Source organism: Callithrix jacchus, chromosome 9, assembly GCF_049354715.1.
Source record: "Callithrix jacchus isolate 240 chromosome 9, calJac240_pri, whole genome shotgun sequence".
In the NCBI taxonomy this organism is placed as follows: Eukaryota; Metazoa; Chordata; class Mammalia; order Primates; family Cebidae; genus Callithrix; species Callithrix jacchus.
In genome coordinates, this window is record NC_133510.1 from 114,992,563 (window position 1) to 115,017,363 (window position 24,801).

Sequence of the window (24,801 nt, forward strand, 5' to 3'; positions counted from 1 at the left end):
TCAGGTGATCCACCTGCCTCAGCCTTCCAAAGTGCTGGGATTACAGGCATGAGCCACCGCCCCAGCCAAGACAGGTTTTTCTAGAAGTACCCTCGAAATAGCAAGAAAAGTAGAACCTAAACGAATAAATCAAATCTGTGAACTGTATAACTAGTCTAAGGAAAGAATGTAGTACTTATAATCAAAAGAAGCAAAAAAGTAAAGTTGAACTGAAATCACTGTTACTTACCTGTTTCCCTCCATACATCAATAAGCACATGAACAGCAAGGAGACAGTAATAGTCAGAAAATTGCAATTCTGTTTTCAAACAGGTTTTCCCTAGAGGGGGGGAAAAATCATAACTATTTTAACATTTATTCAACTATTACTGATCCCAAAGGAGTTTTTAAAAGCAGGAAAGTGACAGGAGGGAGAAGAGGAAAAGTAAAAGTAAGAATAAGTACCAGGAGAAAAATATAAACCACGAATCAAAGGGTTCAAAAGAAGGTGAGACCACACTCAACTGGAACAGAAGGTAGGGTTCCAGAGTAGAGGTGGTATCCATGATGATCCCAAAGGGAGAGAAGAAAAATTTGAAGGAGGTTGAGGTGAAGAAAGTAACATAAGCCAAACGCCATGTATAACTAAATTCACACTGTGCTCCTGACTTTAATTCTTTGGACTATAGAGAAATACTGACATTTATAGTCAGACAATTTATATGTCTATCACATATATCTAGCAAAGCCTGCACCTATCTGAAGATCATCTATTTCTAAACTAAATATTTATCTTACAATTTACAATATTCCTTTTGTTCACTTACAGTCTATATACTAAGAATAGTTAGGCCTACAGGCAGAAAATGTGATAATTATCATCAACTATGCAATCTATATGAGCCCCAATCTAATAAAAAGTTAATCCATCAGATAAAAAAGAACATAGACAACTGAAAGCCAATGAGAATAATTTAAAACTCCAGGCTTAAGAAAGGCTTTACATCATATTACTTAGATGGTCTTCCCAGACAAAACATTCTCCTTATAAAATTCATTAAAAGAGGGTGCTACAGGTGCTTAAAAAACTGACTTCTAAGTCTTAGTGTAGATCAGGGAACTACTGCACATTTTGAATGGTTGCTCACCAAATTCTAGTCCATGCTGGTACCTTAACATCAATTCTCTGACCACACTCAATTTCTGATTTTTATCCATGGTGTGGTACAAGCCAAGTAACCTCGTCAGCTGCACCACACACAAATGTTGCTGCAGAGCTCTGATGTCAGCAGGCAGTGCCAGCTTATCCTCTGTTGGTGTCGACAAAGGAACAACTCCAAGTAACTGATTAATAAACTGCAAAGTGGGGAAAAAAGGAGCAAAGGTCTCAAAACACAACTAGTCTTCAGTAGGCCATCATTAACAGAAATTGAAATGGTCTAGAAAAAGACATCGAGAAAAAACCAAAAACTAAAATTCCTTTCGTATGCCATTTTCTATCTACCAAAATAGCTAAAATGAAAAAAATTTATGACAGCACACAACGCTGGTGAAGCTCCAATGAAACTGGCACACTCACTCATTACTGGCCAAAAGTATTTGTCAATACAAGTATTACAGGCAGTGAAAGATTTTTTAAATTCTGAAAATGTTCAATAACTTATAGCATATTAATATAATATATATTATAGCAATGAAAACATTTATTAAGAAGACTATACAAAAGAGCAGATTACCAAAAACTAAAAAAGAAAATTTAATCTGTAATTACACTGATAAATAAATTTTGAAAGGAAAGGTTATACATGGAAAGAAATTGTTTATCTCATGTCAGTGACCCTAAATTTTTCTTAATTGAATTTTTAACGTAATTATAGATTCACATTCAGCTATAAGAAATAACAGAGATCCATGTACCGTTCATCCAGTTTCTCCCAAAGGTTACATCTTGCCTTAAAACATTTTTCATCCTTTAAATTTGGATAAAAATTAAAACAAAAAAATCCCACGTACCAGTTCTAGTTATTTATTTCTTAAATACATGCTTATTTTTCTGTCACTTCTAAAATCCTATTAAGATGCCAGTAAGGAATAAAAAAAAGAATAGGCCAGGTGTGGTGGCTCGCACCTGTAATCCCAGCACTTTGGAGGGCCAAGGCAAGCAGATCACTTGAGGCCAGGAGTTCAAGACCAGCTGGGACAACATGGTGAAACTCCATCTCTACCAAAAATACAAAAAAAAAAAAAATTTAGCCAGGCATGGTGGTGCGCACCTGTAATCCCAGCTACTCAGGATGCTGAGGCAGGAGAATCACTTGAACCCAGGAGGCAGAGGTTGCAGTGATGCAAGATTGCTATACTGCACTCCAGGCCTGGGCAAGAGAGCAAAGACTCCATCTCAGAAAAAATATTTAAAAAGAAAAAGAATAAACCCAAGATCAAGAATATGTGAAGAGGCCGGGAGCGGTGGCTCAGGGCTATAATTCCAGCACTTTGGGAGGCAGAGGTGGGAAGATCACTTGAGTTCAGGAGTTCAAGATCAGCCTAGGCACATAGCGAGACCTCATCTCTACTAAAAAAAATACAGATAGATAGAGATACACACACACACACACACACACACACACACCACACACACACACACACACACACACACACACAGAGTCAGGCATAGTGGTGCATGCCTGTAGTCCCGGCTACTCAAGAGGCTGAGGCAGGAGGATGACATGAGCCCAGGAATTTGAGACTGCAGTGAGCCATCACAGCACCATTACACTCCAGCCTGGGTGACACAATGAGACCCTTTCTCAAAAGAAAAAAAGATTATGTGAACAAATGAGACATGACAGCAAAAAAAAAAAATCATCACAATTTTAAAAGATACAAGAATAGGTGGTAAGAAATAACCAACTTACATTACCAAGAACACTGAAATCTAATAGTATGCAATGAGGAGGACCCCAATAACCAGGAAGCACACTCCAGTCAAAGAATCTTGGAAGAGGCCAGGCTCAGTGGCTCACACCTGTAATCCCAGCACTTTGGGAGGCTGAGGCAGGTGGATCATGAGGTCAAGAGATCAAGACCATCCTGGCCAACACAGTGAAACCCCGTCTCTACTAAAAATACAAAAAATTAGCCAGGTGTGGTGGCACGTGCCTGTGGTCCCAGCTACTCAGGAGGCTGACGTGGAAGAATCACTTGAACCCAGAAGGTGAAGGTTGCAGTGAGCTGAGATTGCGCCACTGCACTCCAGCCTGGTGACAGAGCAAGATTCCATCTTAAAAAAAAAAAAAAAAAATCTTGGAAGAGTCAAGAAACTAACGGCACCAGGTGTCCCCCCTAAAGGATAAGGTGCTGATGGGAATGAAATAGAATATATTAATTTCTAAAACAGTAGGCCCCTCCCAAAGTTCACAAATGTAATTCCTAAGCATGAGTAGAACAGCCTGGGTTTTACAGCCATAAGAATCTGAACCAGAGATACAGAGTCAGAGACAGCAGTCATAACTGAAAACGGGAATAAAGCGAAATTTGCTTATTCAGTGATAATTTGAGCTTCCCACTCTATACTCCCAACCATATCCCAGAATGCCATCGGCCAAATGTATAAGCTCCTAAACAGATAGTGGCAAACAAGCTCTATGGAAAGCATTTCTTACACTGGTAAAGAAAGGGGTAGAAAGAACAGAATCTCATGTTTTATCCTAAGTATACAAGGGAGAAATTGAGATGTTATAAACAACTAATTGCCTTCCACCAAAGGGCACCAATAGATTAAGACTGTAACTGTAAAACTAAATTGCTAAATAAGCCAATAATTTAGAAATATGGAGGAAAATAACAAAATAATTTAGTTGAAAGTGATTTGCATCTGTTGAGCTGGAACACAAAGAGTGACTACTGCCTTTCAACATAAGCCTTGTGATAATATTTAACTTTTTCAATTATATACAGTACATGTATTTCTTCTTTTTTGGGAGGTGGGGGTCTCACTATGCTGTCCAGGCTGGATTCTAATTCCTGGGCTCAAGCAATCCTCCTGCTTCAGCCTCCTGAGTAGTTGTGACTATAGGTGCGTCCCAATGTACCCAGCTCCAATACATGCAATTTTTTTATACAAATTTTTAAAAAATTACTTTGAAGAATATCATGAAAATAAGTTAAAAAAAATTTCTGAATTAAAATTAAATCTCATTCATCCTGCAGTGTCACATCTGTAATGAATTTGCCTCAATATATCTATAAGTGTATTAATCTTCATCATTATGATCAGATATATATTCCATACTTTTAGCAAACTGCAGCACTAATTTACATGTTTTTGTTGTTGTTTTTGAAATGGAGTCTCACTCTGTCACCCAGGCTGGAGCGTAGTGGTGCAATCTCGGCTGACTACAACCTCTGCCTTGCAGGTTCAAACGATTCTCCATGTTGGTCAGGCTGGTCTCCAACTCCTGACCTCAAGTTGCCCAACTCAGCCTCCCAAAGTGCTGGGATTACAGAAGTGAGCCACTGTGACAGGCCATAGTTTTCGTGTTTTTTGATTAAATGCTTCTATAGTTTCTACTGCCAGTTCTTCTATTCTTGCAAGCCATTTTATGTATTAGTTATGTTTACTGCTGCCTTCTTTAGTGAATGCTAAATAAAAATCTTCCTGATAAGGTTTTGTTACAAAACAATCTGCTCATTCTTTATTTTAGTCTGTACAGTTTTACTGCTGTGCAAAAAATTTCCTTAAAAATTAGAATCGGCTGGGCGCAGTGTCTCATGCCTATAATCCCAGTACTTTGGGAGGCCGAGGCAGGTGGATCACCTGAGGCCAAGAGTTTAAGACCAGCCTGGCCAACATGCTGACACCCTGTCTCTACTAAAAATACAAAAATTAGCCAGGTGTGATGGCATACACCTAGAATCCCAGCTACTTGGGAGACTGAAGCAGGAGAATCGCTTGAACCCAAGAGGGGGAGGTTGCAGTGAGCCAAAATCACGCCACCGTACTCCAGCCTGGGTGACAGAGAAAGATTCCATCTCAAAAAATAAAAAAGAGAGAAGTAGAATCATTTTATTGTTTAGCTAAAACCCCAAAGCAAAGGAAAGAAAGGATTAGAACATCACCCAATGTAAGCCATTTCAGGATAACTGGACTCACTGGCTCACTCTTAGGGGCTAGTCAGACTTTAGAAAGATTTGGTTCATAGTTCTTTAGAACAGTTCTCAGCTTGAACCCACTTGGACAGTTCATAATCCTCTGACAAACACACTTGCTGAGTGGCAGGCTATTTAGCTACTGAAGTTATCCTACAGTCAAAAAGTAGCAGCAAAATTACCTGTCTTAAGTAAAATTTACCTAGACTTGGACTATAAACTCAATGGTACAGCTTTAAATCCTTATTCTCACAGAACAGTGACTAGAGCTTATCACTGCTAGTATTCCAGTAGGGGTCATCTTAATAGAAAATTCTTACTATGTCACATGAGATGACCTAAGATTTTCAAACATACCAATGAAGTAGAGCTGCACAGAAAAGGTTACTGGTACTAGATTGACAGTAGCAAACCTTTATGAATCTCAGCTAAAACCAGCAAAGTGTTCCTTTAATGCAGTCCCACCATTTGATGCTTCAACTAGCAAGACTGTAAGCACTGTAAGACAGGATCAGTTATTCCCTTCTCTTAGGGCTTAGCACACAATATGCTCAACAAACACTCAATGAATGAATCCCTCCAACATAGTTTATCTACATTCTGCTTCAATTCCTCCAGCAATGTGACGCTTACACACAGTACTTGAAAGAATTCTCACTACCAAGAAAGATCTTTTTCTCAGTGAGCCAAATTCTGAGCTCCCTGTAGAATTTCTTGCTGGTGGTCCCTGTCTTCCTCCCTCTTCTAAAGACAGCTTTTCAAATAAGTGAACGGGAGTATCATTTTGTCCTTGACAGATCAAACCTCTCCTCCACTCAACCATTTTTCTCTCTCAAATGCTTTCAAATCCTCCTACGACCCATAACTCTCCTTTCTGGATTGCTACAATGTATTCGGAAACTTCCAGGTTGGTCTGAGCTGTGTAACCACAGCAACTCAAACAGAGCTCTACTAAACCAACATGATGGGCGACAGATATTTCAGAACCCCAGAGAGCACTGGTTACTTACCAGTTGGGGAATGTACTGACTCATCTGCCCAAATGTATAACCCCAAGCCTGCCAAAGTATTGAACCTTCATGGACTAAAACTGTGTTCATTAAAAAAATACTCCAATTATATCCACTGTGCTCCCAATGCACTTCATTCATTTCACGTGGGGACAGTGGAAGGCTTTTTGGGAGAATGGATGGTGGAAGCCTGTCACAGAAAGACTTCCAATCTTCCCAACCTGGCCAACATGGTGAAACCCCATCTCTCCTAAAAATACAAAAATTATTTGGGCATGGTAGTACACCTGTAATCCCAGCTACCTGGGAGGCTGAGGCAGGAAAATCCCTTGAACCAGGAGGCAGAGGTTGCAGTGAGCAGAGATTACACACTGCACTCCAGCCTGGGCAACAGAGCAAGAACAAGACTATGTCTCAAAAAAAAAAAAAAAAAAAAGAAGAAGAAAAGAAACAAGACATTAGAAGGAGAGGCCACTAGACTTTAAAATGTAAACTTTGTGCTGCAGAATTTCATCAATAGGATGAAAGAACAAACTATAGACTGGGAGAATACGTTTGAAACCACATATCTGAAAAGGAACTTGTATCTAGGATATATAAAGAACTCTGCAAACTCAACAGTAGGGACCACTTATTTATTTTATAGAACAAAGCATTGCCCAATTCTCAAAAATTAAAAAAAAAAGAAGCCAGGCACAGTGGCTCACACCTGTACTACCAGCAACTTGGGAGGCTGAGGCAGGTGGATCACTTGAGGTCAGGAGAGTTCGAGACCAGCCTGGCAAACATGGCAAAACCCTGTCTCTAACTGAAAATACAAAAATTAGCCGGGTGTGGTGGTGTGTGCCTGTAGTCCCAGCTACTCAGGAGGCTAAGGCACAAGAATTACTGGAACCCAGGAGGCGGAGGTTGTAGTGAGCCTGGGCCAAAGAGCAAGACCCTGTCTCCGAAAAAAAAAAAAAAATTAAATAAAAGGAATCATACTATGTGTAACTTCTGAGATTGGCTAATTTCACTCAGCATAAACGCCTGGAGAGTCATCCATTTGGTTGCTGTGATCTTGGCTCACTACAACATCTGTCTCCTGAATTCAAGTGATTCTCTCGCCTCAGCCTCCTGCGTAGCTGGGAATATAGGCGCTCACCACCAAGCCTGGCTAATTATTTTGTATTTTTAGTATAGCCTGGGCCTCCCAAAGTGCTGGGATTACAGGTATAAGCCAGCCTGGGCCTCCCAAAGTGCTGGGATTACAGGTATAAGCCACTGTGCCCAGCCTCTTTTTTCTTTTTAAGAGACAAAGTCTCACTGTGTCACCCAGGCTGGAGTGCAGTGGTATGATTATAGCTCAATGCAGCCTCAGACTCCTGGGCTCAAGAGATCCTGCCGCCTCAGTCTCCCAAGTACCTGGGAACTACAGGCACAGGCAATAGTACCTGGCTCTACTTCACATTCATAAAATGACAAAATTATAGATAAAAAACATAGTGGCTGCCCAGAACACAGATGGGAGAGGGGGAGGTGGCTACTGTTATTAAAGGGTAGAATGTGGGATTCTGGTGCTAGTGGGACTGTTCTGAATCCTGACTATGGTGGTAATTGCACAAATCCACATGTGCCAAATACTGCACTAAATCCATACACACACACGCAACACACATAAAAGTCAGTGCATACAAAACTGGCAAAAACTGAGTAAGTTCAACAGATTAGAGCAATAGCAATTTCCTAATTATATTACACTGTAATTGTGCAAGATGTTGCCATTGGAACAAAACAGATGAAGACTATGAGATCTGTGTTATTTCCTCCAACTACAAGTAAATCCATGATTATCTCAAAATAAAACAGTCAAAAAAAGGAGAACCCATCATCTATTAGGGATTTACTCCCACTGTGATTTAACCAGAAACTATGCCTTCAATGCAATAACACACAGAGTACTTGGCTTGACAAGGCAGTTATCATTGTATCTCATGATCAACAATTCCACACATTTTAGAAAAGAAACCCAAACATTTAACCTCTCTGTTTCAATAAATAGAGAAACCCAACAAACTTCTAAACTGTACAGTACTTACTTTTGTACACTGTGCAGCAGGTAAGAGGTCAACAAACACCTTAAGGTCTGTAAAACAACAAGGTTTATCGCCAAACTTTTTAAAATACTGGAACATTAATTCTTCTGGATCACCTGCAGGATGCAGAGCAAAATCACTCTATTATTCATGAACAGAAGCAATTTCTATTTTAGTGACAATCTAATTTGAAAACATTCATTTCAATTAAAACAAATTTTGCTTGAGGCTGGTCCCAAGATACTGGGTTATCTCAATTGCTTGTTCAGTTACTGACTGAACTCACTGTTCTACTCTTTCCCCCTTTTGACCACTACTGCATGTCATTAATCTTCAAAAATAAAAATAGGCTGGAAGGAGTGGCTCACACCTGTAATCCCAGCACTCTGGGAGGCCAAGGTTGACAATCACTTGAAGTCAGTAGTTCAAGACAAGCCTGGCAACATGGTAAAACCCATCTCTACTAAAAATACAAAAATTAGCTGGGTGTGGTAGCACATGCTTGTAATACCAACCGCACCAGAGGATATGGCGAAGGATTGTTTAAACCCAGAAGGTGAAGACTGCAGTGAGCCAAGATGATGCCACTGCACTTCAGTCTAAGTAACAGAGCAATATTAAATCAAATTAAATTAAAAATTATAAAATAGGCCAGGCACGGTGGCTCATGCCTGTAATTGCAATACTTTGGGAGGCCAAGGCAGGAGGATCACCAGAGGTTAGGAGTTTAAGACCAGCCTGGCCAACATTTTAGAGAAAATCCGTCTCTACTAAAAATACAAAAATTAGACAGGCGTGGTGGTGCCCACCTGTAATCCCAGATACTTGGAAGGCTAAGACAGGGGAATAAGCTTGAACCCAGGAGGCAGAGGTTGTAGTGAGGCGAGATTACGCCACTGCACTCCAGCCTGGGCGACAGACGAAGCCTTCATCTCAAAAAAAAAAAAAGAAAAAGGAAAAGAAACCGTAAGCTAGGCCAGGTGCAGCATGTCGTGCCTGTAATCCTACCACTTCAGGAGGCTGAGGTAGGCAGATCACTTGAGGCCAGGGGTTCAAGACCAGCCTGGGCAACATGGCAAAACCTCATCTCATCTGCCCAAAGCCACTGTGCCCAGCCTCTTTTTTTTTAAGAGACAGGGTCCATTCATTAGCAAATATTTTCAGGCTATGAAGACATTTGTTTCCCAAACATGACTGAGTCACTGTGGGTCTCAAATAGCACTTGGCCATAAAAGGCATTCTCCAAGCTTCCCAGATATCATAAGGTTTCTTACCGAGTTTGTACTCATCATTACAACCTTGACTTCGTAAACGCCTAATCAGCTCCAATTTAGCTAGATGTGGTCCTCGGAGATGGCGAGAACTTTTAGATTCTTCCATTATCCGATCTTCTATAAACTTCACAGCTTCTTCTGCAGAATAATGTACTTCTCCTTCTAAAGAGCTGAAAAGAAGCACATGAAAAAGATATTTTATTGCCTCTATTATCCTTCCCAAAGCTTAAAGTCAAGCCAAACTCATTTAAAAAAAAACAAAACAAAAAGAAAAACCACTTTGATAATTATAAAATAATACAAACAGGAATAATAGAGAACTATGAACATGTTCTAACCGATAACAAGATTACTCAGTTTTGGCATGTGATTACTGCAGCATAACTAACTACTTCACCTTTTTAAAAAAGAATGAATAGCTTTGTATATATAAAATATTGCCTGGCCGGGCATGGTGGCTCACACCTGTAATCCCAGCACTTTGGGAAGCTAAGACGGGCGATGATTTGAGGTCAGGAGTTTGAGACCAGCCTGGCCAACACAGTGAAACCCCGTCTCTACTAAAAGTAGAAAAAATTGGCCGGGCGTGGTGGCACACACCTGTAGTCCCTGCTACTCAGGATGCTGAAGCAGGAGAATCACTTGGACCCGGGAGGCAGAGGTTGCAGTGAGACGAGAGCACACCATTGCACTCCAGCCTGGGTGACAGAGCAAGACTCCATCTCAAAAAAAAAAAGAAATATTGCCTAGTAAAAATATAAGGGGTTGGGTGTGGTGGCTCACACCTGAAATACCAAGCACTTTGGGAGGCTGAGGTAAAAGGACTGCTTGGGCTCATGAGGTTAAGACCAGCCTAAGCAATATGTGGAGACTCTATCTCCACAAAAAATTTAAATATTAGCCAAGTGTGATGACGCACACCTATACTCCCAGCTACTTGGGAGGATGATGTGAGATGATCACTTGAGCTTGGGAGGTGGAGATTACAGGAAGCCAAGATCACACCACTGCACTCCAGCTTAGGTTACAGAGTAAGACTGTCTCAAAAAAACACAAAAATTAAAAATTATATATATATACACACATACACACACACACACACACATATTTTTGAGATGGGTCTTGTACATTTTATTTTATAGCTTGAAGAGTGAAAGCTGAGCAAAATTAGGTAACCTAGTTAATATTATGAAGTAAGCATCAGCTCATAACTGTCACCTTGAATCTACTTCTGTACTGATATTTTAAAAGATCTCTTTTATTCATTTAACTCTAGATGCCTATTTTTAAAAAAAATTTATTGTAGTACTTCCTACAATAGCCAATAAAAAAAGGATAAAAGAAAAAAAAAGAGATCTTCAAAAATCCAAGTATCATCAATAGGGAAAAGGCTAAATGAATTATGGCACACTGTAGTACTCATAAGCCACTTTAAAAAAAAGTGAAAGAGATCTACATGTACCAGAAATGAAAGATGTTCAAGATATATTTTAAGGCGGAAAATAACAGGTTGCAAATCATGTCTAATACAATCCCTTTTTTTTTTTTTTTTTGAGACGGAGTTTTGCTGTTGTTACCCAGACTGGAGTGCAATGGCACGATCTCGGCTCACCAAAACCTCCGCCTTCCGGGTTCAAGCAATTCTCCTGTCTCAGCCTCCCGAGTAGCTGGGACTACAGACACGCACCACCACGCCCAGCTAATTTTTATATTTTTAGTAGAGACGGGGTTTCACCTTGTTGACCAAGATGGTCTCGATCTCTTGCCTTGTGATCCACCCACCTCCGCCTCCCAAAGTGCTGGGATTATAGGCGTGAGCCACCGTGCCCAGCTATACAATCCCATTTTTATATTAAACATAAGAATAATTGAGGCCCGGGGCAGTTACTCAAGCCTGTAATCCCAGCACTTTGGGAGGCCAAGGCAGGCGGATCACAAGGTCAAGAGATCAGGACCATCCTGGCCAACATGGTGAAACCCCGTCTCTACTAAAAATACAAAAATTAGCTGGGCGTGGTGGTGCGTGCCTGTAATCCCAGCTACTTGGGTGGCTGAAGCAGGAGAACTGCTTGAACCCAGGAGGCGGAGGTTGCAGTGAGCCGAGATTGCGCCACTGCACTCCAGCCTGGCGCCTGGCGACAGAGAGACTCTGTCTCAAAAAAAAAAAAGAATAATTGGGCGGACTCAGTGGCTTATGCCTATAATCCCAGCTCTTTGGGAGGCCAAGGTGGGTGAATCACAAGGTCAGGAGATCGAGACCATCCTAGCTAACATGGTGAAACCGCATCTCTACTAAAAATACAAAAAATTAGCCGGGCATGGTAGTAGGTGCCTGTAGTCCCAGCTACTCGGAACGCCAAGGCAGGACAATTGCTTGAAGCAGGGAAGCAAAGGCTACAGTGAGCCAAAATCACACCATACCACTGCACTCTAGCCTAGGCAACAGAGCAAGACTCTGTCTTAAAAAAAAAAAAAAAGAAGAAGAATTAAGCCGGGTGCAGTGGCTCATGCCTATAATCCCAGCACTCTGGACGGCCAAGGCAGGTGAATCACCTGAGGTCAAGAGTTCAAGACCAGCCTGGGCAACATGGTGAAACTCTATTTCTACTAAAAATACAAAAATCAGCTATGCATGATGATGGGTGCCTGTAGTCCCAGCTACTCGGGAGGCTGAGACAGAAAAAATTCTTGAATCCAGAAGGCAGAGGTTGCAGTGAGCCAAGATTGTGCCATTGTACTTCAGCCTGGGTAACAAGAGCAAAACTGTCTCAAAAAAAAAAAAAGAACAATTATCTTAGCATAAAGATGGAACTAAATCAGAAGGAAAGGCACCAAACTGTTAATAAGAGTCATTTCTGGAAGAGCAGAATAAGTAGAAATTAGCTCACAACATATTTTGACACTAACAAGATTTTTAGAATGAATTCATGTATTTTATACTTTAAAAAATGGGGAGAAGAAAATCTCTTAATTTTTTTTTTTTTTTTTAGAGACAGGGTTTCTCCAGGTTGGTCAGTCTGGTCTTGAACTCCTGACCTCAGGTGATCCACCCACCTCAGCCTCCAAAAGTGCTGGGATCACAGGCATGAGCCAACCATGCCCGGCCCAAATCTCTTACATACATAAAAAGGGAATTCAATTGGCTTATGAGGAAAGCCTTTCACTACCACATATTAAAAAGTGCCATTATAATTCAGGAAAGAAGACAACTTACTGTTCACCTTCAGCAGGAGGAGTCCAGGCCTCTTCAATTAGTCGAAAGACAGAATCGAAATAAGTCAGATAGAACTGCCAGTCATCTGAGCTAAAATCAGATTGAATGATGCACACAGGATTAAACTCAAGTTGTGACAGATCTGCCTTAGGAGCCATGATATTCAAGTTATTTTCTAATTTATATTTTAGTATGCAGTAAGTTGGCTCACCCCCACCTGTCCCGTGTTTCCTTTACAACTCTAAAAGGGCATTTTCCAGAGGCATTTTCAAAGTAATACTACTTTGTATTTGTAAACAGTAGTAAACTACTCTTTCCTTCAATAAATGACCAAGTCTAGAAAACTAATATTCATAGCAAAAAAGTCCCTACATAAGCACTTCTGAAATGAAGAGAAGGGGAGAGAAGTGTTATAGCAAAGAATGAAGACTCTTTTAGGAGAATATTAAATTTGAGAAATTAATGATTTTCAGTGTTCATTCTTAAGCCCTAACTGAAATTCAGCACCATGGTGCCACAAGTACCTTTTTTTTTTTTTTTTGAGACAGTCTCACTCTGTCACCCAGGCTGGAGTGCAGTGGTGCAATCTCAGCTCACTGCAACCTCTGCCTCCTGGGTTCAAGCCATTCTTGTGCCTCAGATACCTAAAGAGCTGGGACTACAGATGTGGGCTACCACACCTAGCTAATTTTTTGTATTTTTAGTAGAGACAGGATTTCGCCATGTTGGCGGGGCTGGTCTCAAACTCCTGACCTCAAGTGATCTGCCCGCCTCGGCCTCCCCAATGCTGGCATGAGCCACCATGCCTGGCCTACAAGTACCATTATAATACTCTACTGAAAGACGAAGCCTCCTTAAAAATGTTACAAACATGCAGGACACAACTACTATAAGAAAATTTTATGTCTAGAAACTTCCAAACACAGACACCAAGAAAATCAATAGTGAAGTCTTAAAGCCTCACTAGTCAAATGGTAGAAAAGAAACCTTTGACTCACTTTTTTAGTAAGAGGCGCCGGGAAAGGGCATTGCACTCTGGCCACCTGCTCAGCTTCTTGTACATAGCCATGCATTTGTTTTCCCGACTCTGAATCTCACTTGTCAACTTCTCTAAAATTAGAAGTTATAAAAGTTGGTAAGCTGGTTTCGTTTCTGCTCAATAACCAGAATAGAATCCAACCATAAGAAGAAAAATGTCACATTTTGTCTTTTTTTTTGAGACGGAATTTTCCTCTTTTTGTCCAGGCGGGAGTGCAAGGCGAGATCTCCGCTCACAGCCACCTCCGCCTCCTGGTTCCAAGCGATTCTCCTATCTCTCAGCCACCCGAGTAGCTGGGATTAGAGACATGTGCCACCATGTCAGGCTAATTTTATAGTTTTAGTAGAGACAAGGTTTCTCCACGTTGGTCAGGCTGGTCTTGAACTACCAACCTCACCTGATCCACCTGCTTCAGACTCCCAATGTGCTGGGATTACAGGCGTGAGCCACCACACCCGGCCTTTTTTTTTTTTTTTTTGAGACGGAGTTTCGCTCTTGTCACCCAGACTAGAGTACGGTGGCACAATCTCGGCCCACTGCAACCTCCACCTCCTGGGTCCAAGCGATTCTCCTGTCTCAGCCTCCCAAGTAGCTGGGATTACAGGTACCTGCCACCACATCTGGCTAATTTTTGTATTTTTAGTAGAGATGGGGTTTCACCATGTTGGCTAGGCTGGTCTTGAACTCCTGACCTCAGGTGATTACAGGCATGAGCTACCAGGCCCAGGATAAATGTCACATTTTCTTACTCACTCTCTTAGAAAATGGTACCACTATTACATACAAACTACTACTGCCTTAATAAATATTATTTTACTGCCCAAAAAAAGTACATTACTGACACTACATTTTTATAATCATTTTCTTTGTAAAATGATAGGATCCACGATGTAATGGATTGAAGATCTATTAACAGTACATGGGATATACTTATAAAATCCCAACAGCATCTAGGGCCTAGTAAATTTAGTCCATAGGCTGCCCATCCATACAGTTCCAAAACATCAAATAGGGCTGGGCTAACATGAGGTGAGAAAGGTGACATGCTGGAAGAAGACAAAAGAAAGCAGAGATGAATCCAACTCTTTCCAAACTACTGCAAACGAAAAAACTAGGATGATAGTTCTGACCAAATTAGATTTGCCCAACTGTTTAGGAGATTAAGGATATCAACAATAATATTATGAATGTCTTGTTGAGAATCTAAATTTTAACTATCCATAAAACTATAATCTAGTTTAAAAAAAAGAAAAGAAAAGAAAAAGGCCGGGCCTGATGGGTCAAACCTGTAGTAATCCCAGCACTTTGGGAGGTTGAAGCAGGCAGATTGCCTGAGCCTAGGAGTTCAAGACCAGCCTGGGCAACATAGTAAGTCTGCATCTCTACAACAACTACAAAAATTAGCCAGGAATGGTGACAACACCTGGAGTCCTAACTATTTAGGAGGCTGCGGTGAGAGGATCACTTAAACCCAAGAGGTCAAGGCTACAGTGAACTGGGATGGTGCTACTGCATTCCAGTCTGGGTAACAGAGCAAGGCCCTGTCTCAGAAAAAAAAAAAAAAAGTTTATTGTGCGTAGCCTAAATATCCATCAAGAACTGGCTATGTAAATTGTCTACATTCACACTGTGGAACACTGGACAGTCATTAAAGACAGTGACATAGTGAACTTTATCTCTAGAAAATACTATTTAGTTAAAATAATAATAAAATATTGGAGGCTGGGTGTGGTGGCTCATACCTATAATCCCAACACATTGGGAGGCTGAGGCGGGCTGACCATGAGGTCAAGAGATAGAGATCACCCTGGCCAATTGGTGAAAACCCATCTCTACTAAAAATACAAAATTAGCTAGGCATGGTGGCATGTGCCTGTAGTCCCAGCAACTCGGGAGGCTGAGGCAAGAGAATCGCTTGAACCTGGGAGGCAGAGGTTGCACTGAGCTGAGATTGTGCCACTGCATTCCAGCCTAGCAAAAGAGTGAGAGTCTGTCTCAAAAAATGAAAGAAATAATGGAGGCCAGTGTGGTGGTGCATGCCCATAGTCCTAATTAGTTGGGAGGGTAAGGCAGGAGAATCACTTGAGCCCAGGAGTTCAAGTCCAGGCTGGGCAACACAGTGAGACCTCATCTCTTTAAAATAAATAAATAATAAAAATAAATAATGGGTATAAGAGCAGAGGTCACAAACTCAAATGCCTTCATAGAACAGACAGGTAAATACAGAAGGAATGTTTGTTATATCTACAGAGTACGAATCCTGACTAGAGGGGCATTAATTAATGTAAAATTTTTAAAGAAAAAAAAATTTTCAATAAATACATTGTGCAACTGAGTAAGATTATTCTATGAGACAGGTATACTGTTTTCACTTGTGTTTAAAAAAAAAGTGGGAAGATAAATATTTAGAAAAATATAATGGACAACTGGAAGAAAACCTAGAGGAAGAGGGCTAGAGATCTGGAGCATAATCTTTCACACTCCTTGAAGTTTCTGAATCTGTTAATTATTTTCAAATAAAAACATTTTAAAAAATAAATTTATTTTGGATGTACTACTAATAAAAATAAATTTATTATGTACAGAAAAGACTGGAAGAATGTAACAAAATATCAAGTGTTTTTTTATGTCTTTATATACTTACGCGGAAATTTTCTACAATAACATTTTTCGCCGGGCGCTGTGGGCTCACGCCTGTAATCCAAGCACTTTGGAGGCCAAGGCAGGTGGATCACCTGAGGTCGGGAGTTCAAGATCAGCCTGACCAACATGGTGAAACCCCACATTTAAAAAAATAATAGGGCCGGGCGCGGTGACTCACGCCTGTAATCCCAGCACTTTGGGAGGCCGAGGTGGGTGGATCATGAGGTCTAGAGATCGAGACCATCCTGGTCAACATAGTGAAACCCCATCTCTACTAAAAATACAAAAAATTAGCCGGGCATGGTGGCGTGTGCCTGCAATCCCAGCTACTCAGGAGGTTGAGGCAGGAGAATTGCCTGAACCCAGGAGGCGGAGGTTGCGGTTAGCCGAGATCACACCATTGCACTCCAGCCTGGGTAACAAGAGCAAAACTCTGTCTCAAAAAATATATAATAATAAAAATAAAATAAAATAAAGTAAAAATGTACAATAAACATTTTTCATGATTAAATAGGGGGAAAAAAAGCTTCAAGAAAATTTTTTTAAATTACCTCCTAATTTCCCTCTGATGACATCCAAGGCCTCCTGGTACTTTCCCAAACGTTCCAGGATCATATAATAAAGTTCAACCTTACAAGGAAGAAAAACAAGAAGTGCAATGCCTGAAACTTTTCAATAATAAAAAGATAGTCCTGTATAGGTTTTTAAAAAGTCATTTAATAGAGCATATCTTCAAATGAGATGAAACTGACAGTAAGATGTAGTTAACAGGGTCTTCTCCATCTAAATCTCTCCCGTCTATACACATCTCAGCCGAGAGAACTTGATGCAAACAGCTCGTGATCATTAGACCTAAGCTGAGCACTTCACATTTACCTGAAGGCCAAGAGTGAGGACCCAGCTATCAAACTGGAACAAAACAGTAGTTTACAATATCGTAACATAATATTGTAGCACTAGCAAAAAAATGAAAACACAAAACTAGGACTTAAAATACTCACTTCAGCCTCGGCTTCTATCTTGTCCTCTTTCACCATTTTTTCTACCATTCTCTCAGCAAGGGGCAGAAACATTGTTTTTGAGAGGTTTTCATCCTGTGCCGATATAGACTGAAAGAAGAAAAATAACATTTCATTCTAATTTCTCCCCTGCTTGCACTATTTATATTAACATGCAGACCATTACTGTGACTTGGGCACATAATTACCAATCCACCATGTCAAATATCAGACCTAATCTGAATTCCCTGCCAAGGAAGTACATTAGACAGTGGTTTCCTTTATAAAAGATTTCCTTACTCAAGATTCATTATCCTATTTGTTCTTGAAATACTGAGCTTCCTACAATACAACCTAGCATTTAAGTAGGTTATTTATACATTTTTCTAGAAGTACGTAAAGAGAGAACATGTCTATACTGTTTATTATATATAATGAGTATTATCAGGTATTTGAAGAGGAAAGCATTCCAGGTATCTTTAAGATGTTCATATTAGAAAAAGAGAGAAATGCCAATTCCTTCTATTACACAGTTTACTAGTAGCTAGATACCTTAAATTGGTAACTAAAATTAACACATGAAATTAATAAAGTTAATAACACCAGATTCTGCTCACAACTCACTTAATCCTTGTTAAAAAAAAAAAAAAAAAAAAAAAACCTTTCAATGTATTATGCTTATTTTATAAAGAAACTAAGGTTAGGCTAGGGGCGGTGGCTCATGTCTGTAATCTTAGCACTCTGGGAGGCTGAGACAGGTGGATTCCTTGAGGCCAGGAGTTTGAGAACAGCCTGGCCAACACAGCAAAACCCCAGTCTCTACTACAGAAGAAAAAAACATTAGCTGGGTGTATGTGGTGGTGCATGCTTGTAATCCTAGCTACTCAGGAGGCTGAGGCATGAGAATCGCTTGAACCCAGGAGGTATAGTAAGCTGAGTTCACTGCACTCTAGCTTGGACAACAGGGGAGAAAAAAAAAAAAGAAATTAAGGCTAAGAGTTTCCTCAAACAACTATCTTTAAGACATGTGGTAAAGCTAGTGTATGAAGGCAGACCCCATAACCTCCATTCTTAATCACTACTTTTAATTACTTCCTCCTCATCTTCTCCTATACAGAATCTCTTGGTCCCTGGGAGAGAACTGTCTCCTTTCTGCAAAAGAGCAAACTGAGGCTCAGAAAGGAGAAGTAATAAAGAAGGTCACCCAGTTCAATGAGCATTCACTAACCAACAATATTGTCTTAAAGGCAAACCACAAGTTGGAATATCAAACATTTCAAGGCTCATGCTTGAAACAGATCAGAGATTCAGGGGAAATACAGTCCATGCTTCACAAATAAACTGATATACCAACTCATAAATACTCAAAATCCCTAACTCAACTGACAACACATAAAGTCCCTGTTTGACATGCTGCAACACATTACACAAAATGTTCACAGCCAGATGCATGATTATGTTCACAGCCAGATGCTCATGCCTGTAATCCCAGCACTTTGGGAGGTTAAGGCAGGAGGACTACTTGAATTCAGGAATTCAAGACCAGCCTGGTCAAAAGAGCAAGACCCTGTGTCTACAAAAAAAGTTGCTTTTTTTTTAATTAGCCAGGTGAGGTGGTATGCACATGTAGTCCCAGCTACCTGGAAGGGTGAGGTAGAGGGATTGTTTGAGCCCAGGAGGTCAAGGCAGCAGTGAGCTATGACTGCACCATTGCACTCCTGCCTGGGTGACAGACAGAGCAGGATCTTGTCTAAAATAAGCTCAGAAGGCACACTGAGGACAATGACTACATAAAACATAAAAGCAAACCTCAATCCCATTCTGAATGCCATACTCACTTGCATAATTAAGCTCATCACAGACCAAAAGTAGTAGGGATTTTTGGGGACAATCTTATATAGAGCCATGCCAGCCTGAAAGAGAATCATAAATATTTTATTTAGAAAACACCATACAGAGGGCAATTAATGATCTAGATACATGGCAGAAAGTTTTAGGAGAATAGGAAGGTATTTACATATCTCAGTCAGTGTAAATGCCTAGTGACTTGATGGCTAGAGTAATAGCAGTAATCACAAAGGTGAATTTTCATATTATGAGTGATATTTCACTTTCTGAACCAGATTTTTCTAAACTTAAAGTCCAATATTTCTAGAATTCACTGCAATCCTATATAGTTCTAGAAGACTACAAAGCAAACAAAACATTTGGCTCGTAATTGTACATCGATAAACTTTACTAAAAATACCATACTAATCAGTTATTAGTAAAAACAAATAAACAAGCCCAGAGAATACACTTAAACGTCAATAGGAAATTATTACCATGTCATAATTCAAAAATTCTTCGTTAGGTTAGGAAAATAAGGTTCCCTCAAGATTCCAGTAATTAGAACTGAAATCTTTCATTACGAAATGTAAAATATGCAAATGCTTAAAAGCAGAAACACTTTTAAAAAGGAATAAAGTAGACCTATTCAAGCATGATTGAGATTCTGTCTTAAATCAACCAACTACTAACTGATGCTAAGAACTCCATCAGCTAATTTTTATATGTTTTTTAATCTTTTGCCTACTGCCAATCTACTTCAAAAATTATATGGAGCGCCTATGAAGTAAAAGAAACTATCTATTCCTGTCAAAGATACAAAGATTGAGTCCCTGCCCCAAAAGCACTTAAAAGCGAGGGAGAAGACAAATACATAAAAGACTGAAATGTATTTAGCAATAAAAATAAATGTCTTGGGCCAGGCATAGAGGCTCATGCCTGTAATCCCAGCACTTTGGGAGGCCAAGGCTGGAAGATCACCTAAGGTCAAGAGTTCGAGGCCAACCCAGCCAGCATGGAGAAAAGCCATCTGTACTAAAAATACAAAAATAAGCTGGGTGTGGTGGTGGGCACCTGTAATCCAAGCTACTCGGGAGACTGACAGAATTGCTTGAGCCCGGGAGGCAGAGATTGCAGTGAGAAGAGACTGCACCACTGCACTCTAGCCTGGGCAACAGAGTGAGACTCTGTCTCCAATCAATCAGTCAATCAATCAATGTCCTAGGCCAGGCATGATGACTCATGCCTGTAATCCCAACATTTTTGGAGGCTGAGGCAGGAGGATCGCTTGAGACCAAGGAGTTTGAGACCAGCCTGAGCAACATTGTGAAATCTTGTCTCTACAAATTACACATACAGACACACACACACACACACACACACACACACACACACACACATACGTTAACCAGGTGTGGTGGCATGCACCTGTGGTCCCAGCTACTCAAGAGGCTGAGGTGGGAGGATCACCCGAGCCCGGGGAGGTCAAGGCTACAGTGATCTGTGATGACACCACTGCACTCCAGCCTGGGCAACAGAGACCAACCCTATCTCAAACTTTAAAAAATAATAATAAAAATAAATGTTCTGGCTGGGCACAGTGGCACATACCTGTAATTCCAGCACTTTCAGAGGCCGAGGCGGGTGGATCATGAGGTCAAGAGATCAAGACCATCCTGACCAACATGGTGAAACACCATCTCTACTAAAAAATACAAAAATTAGCCAGGCATGGTGGGGCATGGTTGTAGTCCCAGCTACTTGGGAGGCTGAGACGGAAGAATCACTTGAACTGGGAGCTGGAGGTTGCAGTGAGCTGAGATTGCACCACTGCACTCTAGCCTGGTGTCAGAGTGAAACTCCATCTCAAAATAAATAAACAAATGTTCTATGCAAAACACCATGCTAGGGTGTTTCCTAGGAAGGCAAAGTTGTTCTTTCCCTTACCTTTTTTTTCTTTAAAGGAACATAGAGAGGGGAGCTTTATCATTAACACACCTCCAAAGTAGCCATCTTTTAGATGACTTTGAAGGTTAAACAGAACATCTGGGGGGTGGGGGAGATGGGGTATGGTAAAGATCCATATAAAACTACAAATATTTGAGGTGAATGGGCAAGTGAATCAACTCAAAGTAGGAAAAAAACAAGTCTGAACAAAAAACAATTAAAGAAAGTCAAGGGATTTATGTTGATAAGAACAAGGAGGATGTCTGGCTAAAACCAGAAGTAGGAAAAACGCTGAAAGGTAAACCAAGATACTTTGGTTGTAAGGTATTAAAAAAGAGTCTATACAGAATAGAGAAGTAATATGTATAAATCTATACTTTTCTAGGAATAGCATCTTAGCAGTTACTGTGAAGAAACAACAGGAAGAAAGAAAAGGTGAGGTGATGAGGCATGAAACCAGGATGGGGTAGATCAAATAGAAAAGAGACCTAGAAAGATACAGCAGAGGCCCAGCATGGTGGCTCATGCCTATAATCCCAGCTCTTTAGGAGGCTGAGGCAGGAGTTTGAGACCAGCCTGGCCAATGTGGTAAAACCCTGTCTCTACTAAAAATACGAAAATTAGGGCCAGGTGCAGTGTCTCAAGCCTGTAATCCCAGCACTCTGGGAGTCCAAGGCAGGCAGATCACCTGAGGTGAGGAGCTCGAGACCAGCCTGACCAACATGGAGAAACCCTGTCTGTAGTAAAATACAAAATTAGCCAGGGGTGGCGGCACATGCCTGTAATCCCAGCTATTCAGGAGGCTGAGACAGGAGAATCGCTTGAATCAGGGAGGCAGAGGTTGTGGTGAGCCAAGATCACGCCACTGCACTCCAGCCTGGGCAACAAGAGCGAAGCTCTGTCTCAAAAAAAAAAAAAAAACAAAAGAAATAAAATTAGCTGGGCATGGTGGCAAGTGCCTGTCATCTCAGCTGCTTGGGGAACTGAGGCAGGAGAATCTCTTGAACCCTGGAGGTGAAGGTTGCAGTGGGGTAGAATTGCACCACTGCACTCTAGCCTGGGCAACATAAGTGAAATTCCATCTCAAAAAAAAAAAGATACAGCAGAGACAGAATGAAGATGATCTGGAGACAACAAGGACATATAGGATAGGAGAGTCTAAGATGGCTTGAGGTACCTGCTTCTAACACTGGGGTACAAATACTCCACAGGTATGGAATGAAAAATGTTAGGAAATTCCATTCATCTCTAGGAAGCCTTTACAATCAAAAGAAAAAATAATAATTTTTTTTTTTTAAGTTAGAAAACCAGCTGGGCACAGCAGCTCATGCCTGTAATCCCTGCATGTTGGGAAGCTGAGGCAGGAGGACTGTTGAGCCCAGCAGTTCCAGACCAGCCCAGGAAACATGGCGAAATCCCATCTCTACAAAAAATGAATAAATTTTCAAAAATAAATAAATAAAATTAAAGTTACAAAATCCATTTTACTTGAGAATATGGGAAAACATTTTTAGTATGATATACAGAGATAAATATATAGCATCAGAATATAAATTTTTAATATAAAATGCAATGCCAATCCCAGCACTTTGGGAGGCCGAGGCGGGTGGATCATGAAGTCAAGAGATCGAGACCATCCTGGTCAACATGGTAAAACCCCGTCTCTACTCAAAAAAATACAAAAAATTAGCTGGGCATGGTGGTGCGCGCCTGTAATCCCAGCTACTCGGGAGGCTGAGGCAAGAGAATTGCCTGAACCCAGGAGGCAGAGGTTGCGGTGAGCTGAGATCACGCCATTGCACTCCAGCCTGAGTAACAAGAGCGAAACTCCATCTCAAAAAAATAAATAAAAAAAAAATAAAATGCAATGCCAAAATTTCATGTCCATACCCTATGATTTTGCAGGCTCTGATAATCTGCTGAAACAGAATTTTTTTTTTTGAGACAGAGTCTTGCTCTGTTGCCAGGCGCCAGGCTGGAGTGCAGTGGCACAATCTCGGCTCACTGCAACCTCCATCTCCCAGGTTCAAGCAATTCTCCTGCCTCAGCCTCCCAAGTAGCTGGGACTACAGGCACACTCCACCACACCCAGCTAATTTTTTTTTTTTTGCATTTTTAGTAGAGACAGGGTTTCACCATGTTGGCCAGGATGGTCTCGATCTCTTGACCTGATGATCCACCTACCTCGGCCTCCCAAAGTGCTGGTATTACAGGCTTGAGCCACTGCGCCCAACCAACAGAAAAATTTTTATGACAGACAAGTTTAAAAACATGGATCTAAGTTGGTGACTCAGAATGGGAATGTCATTTACAGAAAAAGGAAAGTCTTATCACCATATGAGTAACTAGCTACTCATTTATGGTGGTTTTAGATATCACCAGCCAGAGATGTAATTTGGGGCAGCAGCAGCTCTTAAGTTTCCCTTCTTCCTACCTCTACCAATATATACAAATCATTCATTTGCTTAACAAATAATTATTGTGCAGATGCTATCCTAGGCAAAGGAAAATCATCAGTGAGCAAATCAAACAAAAACCTACATCCATATGAAACATGACATTAAATTTGTGAAATACCTACTACCTCAGACTGACATTCCACACTCAAAATAAACATCCTTAAACCAAGAAACTGTAACTTCCTTAAGTAGCAACAATGACAGTATAAAAATGAGTCAGGCACGGTGGCTCTCACACTTGTAATCGCAGCTCTTTGGGAGTCCAAGACGGGCAGATCACAAGGTCAGGAGTTCAAGACCAGCCCGACCAACATGGTAAAACCCTGTCTCTATTAAAAATACAAAAACTTGCCAGGCTCAATGGTTCATGCCTGTTAATCCCAGCACTTTGGGAGTCCAAGATGGGCGGATCACAAGGTCAGGAATTCAAGACCAGCCTGACCAACATGGTAAAACCCCATGCCTACTAAAAATACAAAAATTAGCTGGGTGTGGTGGTGTGCACCTGTAATCCCAGCTACTGAGGAGGCTGAGGCAGAAGAATCAATCACTTGAACCCAGGAAGTGGAGGTTGCAGTGAGCCGAGATCGCACCACTGCAGTCCAGCCTGGGCAACAAGAGCAAAACTCCATCTCAAAAAAAAAAACGCTTGATATCATAACCATTTATAGGCTTAATGGTGACAGTTTCACTTCTCCGAGATGTCAGCTTTACCCACAACCTATCAAATGTGTTCAAATGAGACTCCTTCAGATGTTTGTAAAGAATACCTAAAACATGGTAGCTAGTATAGCAAATAAGCTGTCTCAGGCCAAAAAAAAAAACAAAAAATTAATTAAAAATCCCAGGCAACAGAGATTTTTCCCCTGGTGGATTCAAAAATCTTAGCAAGCTGTCAAGAGTTAAACAAATTAGATGTAAACTTTAAAGTTACTCTTTCCATAGTAGTTCATTTTTTGCTCTGGTATATCTGCCCATTTTCTGAAAATTTATCAGCAATCTGATGCAGTGGGACAATCTGAAGCTGAATTACCAAAACCAAACAAAACATACCATCAGGCCACAAAAGAGCAATCAACTTATTCCCAAATAAAACATTTAAAGAACTTGAGTAATAGTTCAACTTTAAACACATAATGAAAACGACTGACCTCCACTCCACACAAAAAAATCCATAAATTCAATTCT

At 40.7% G+C, this 24,801-nt stretch overlaps 1 protein-coding gene across 9 annotated transcripts in view; it reads right to left on the reverse strand.

Annotated features, from left to right (window-relative positions):
* Positions 1–24,801, reverse strand: part of NAA25 (N-alpha-acetyltransferase 25, NatB auxiliary subunit) — an 87,222-nt gene that overhangs the window by 42,285 nt on the left and 20,136 nt on the right. For 7 of the 9 annotated variants that reach the window (XM_078337327.1, XM_002753022.7, XM_035257665.3 and 4 more), the window contains 9 exons: positions 19,219–19,293; positions 17,384–17,491; positions 16,934–17,012; positions 13,699–13,810; positions 12,701–12,790; positions 9,487–9,656; positions 8,216–8,328; positions 1,128–1,335; positions 230–319 (listed from right to left, as the gene is read on the reverse strand). In XM_078337327.1, coding sequence (XP_078193453.1) covers positions 230–319; positions 1,128–1,335; positions 8,216–8,328; positions 9,487–9,656; positions 12,701–12,790; positions 13,699–13,810; positions 16,934–17,012; positions 17,384–17,491; positions 19,219–19,287 — 1,039 coding nt within the window. In that variant the 5' untranslated portion in view covers positions 19,288–19,293. The remainder of the gene's footprint in view (positions 1–229; positions 320–1,127; positions 1,336–8,215; positions 8,329–9,486; positions 9,657–12,700; positions 12,791–13,698; positions 13,811–16,933; positions 17,013–17,383; positions 17,492–19,218; positions 19,294–24,801) is intronic. The other 2 variants (XM_054238895.2, XM_078337330.1) reach the window with 1 other exon arrangement.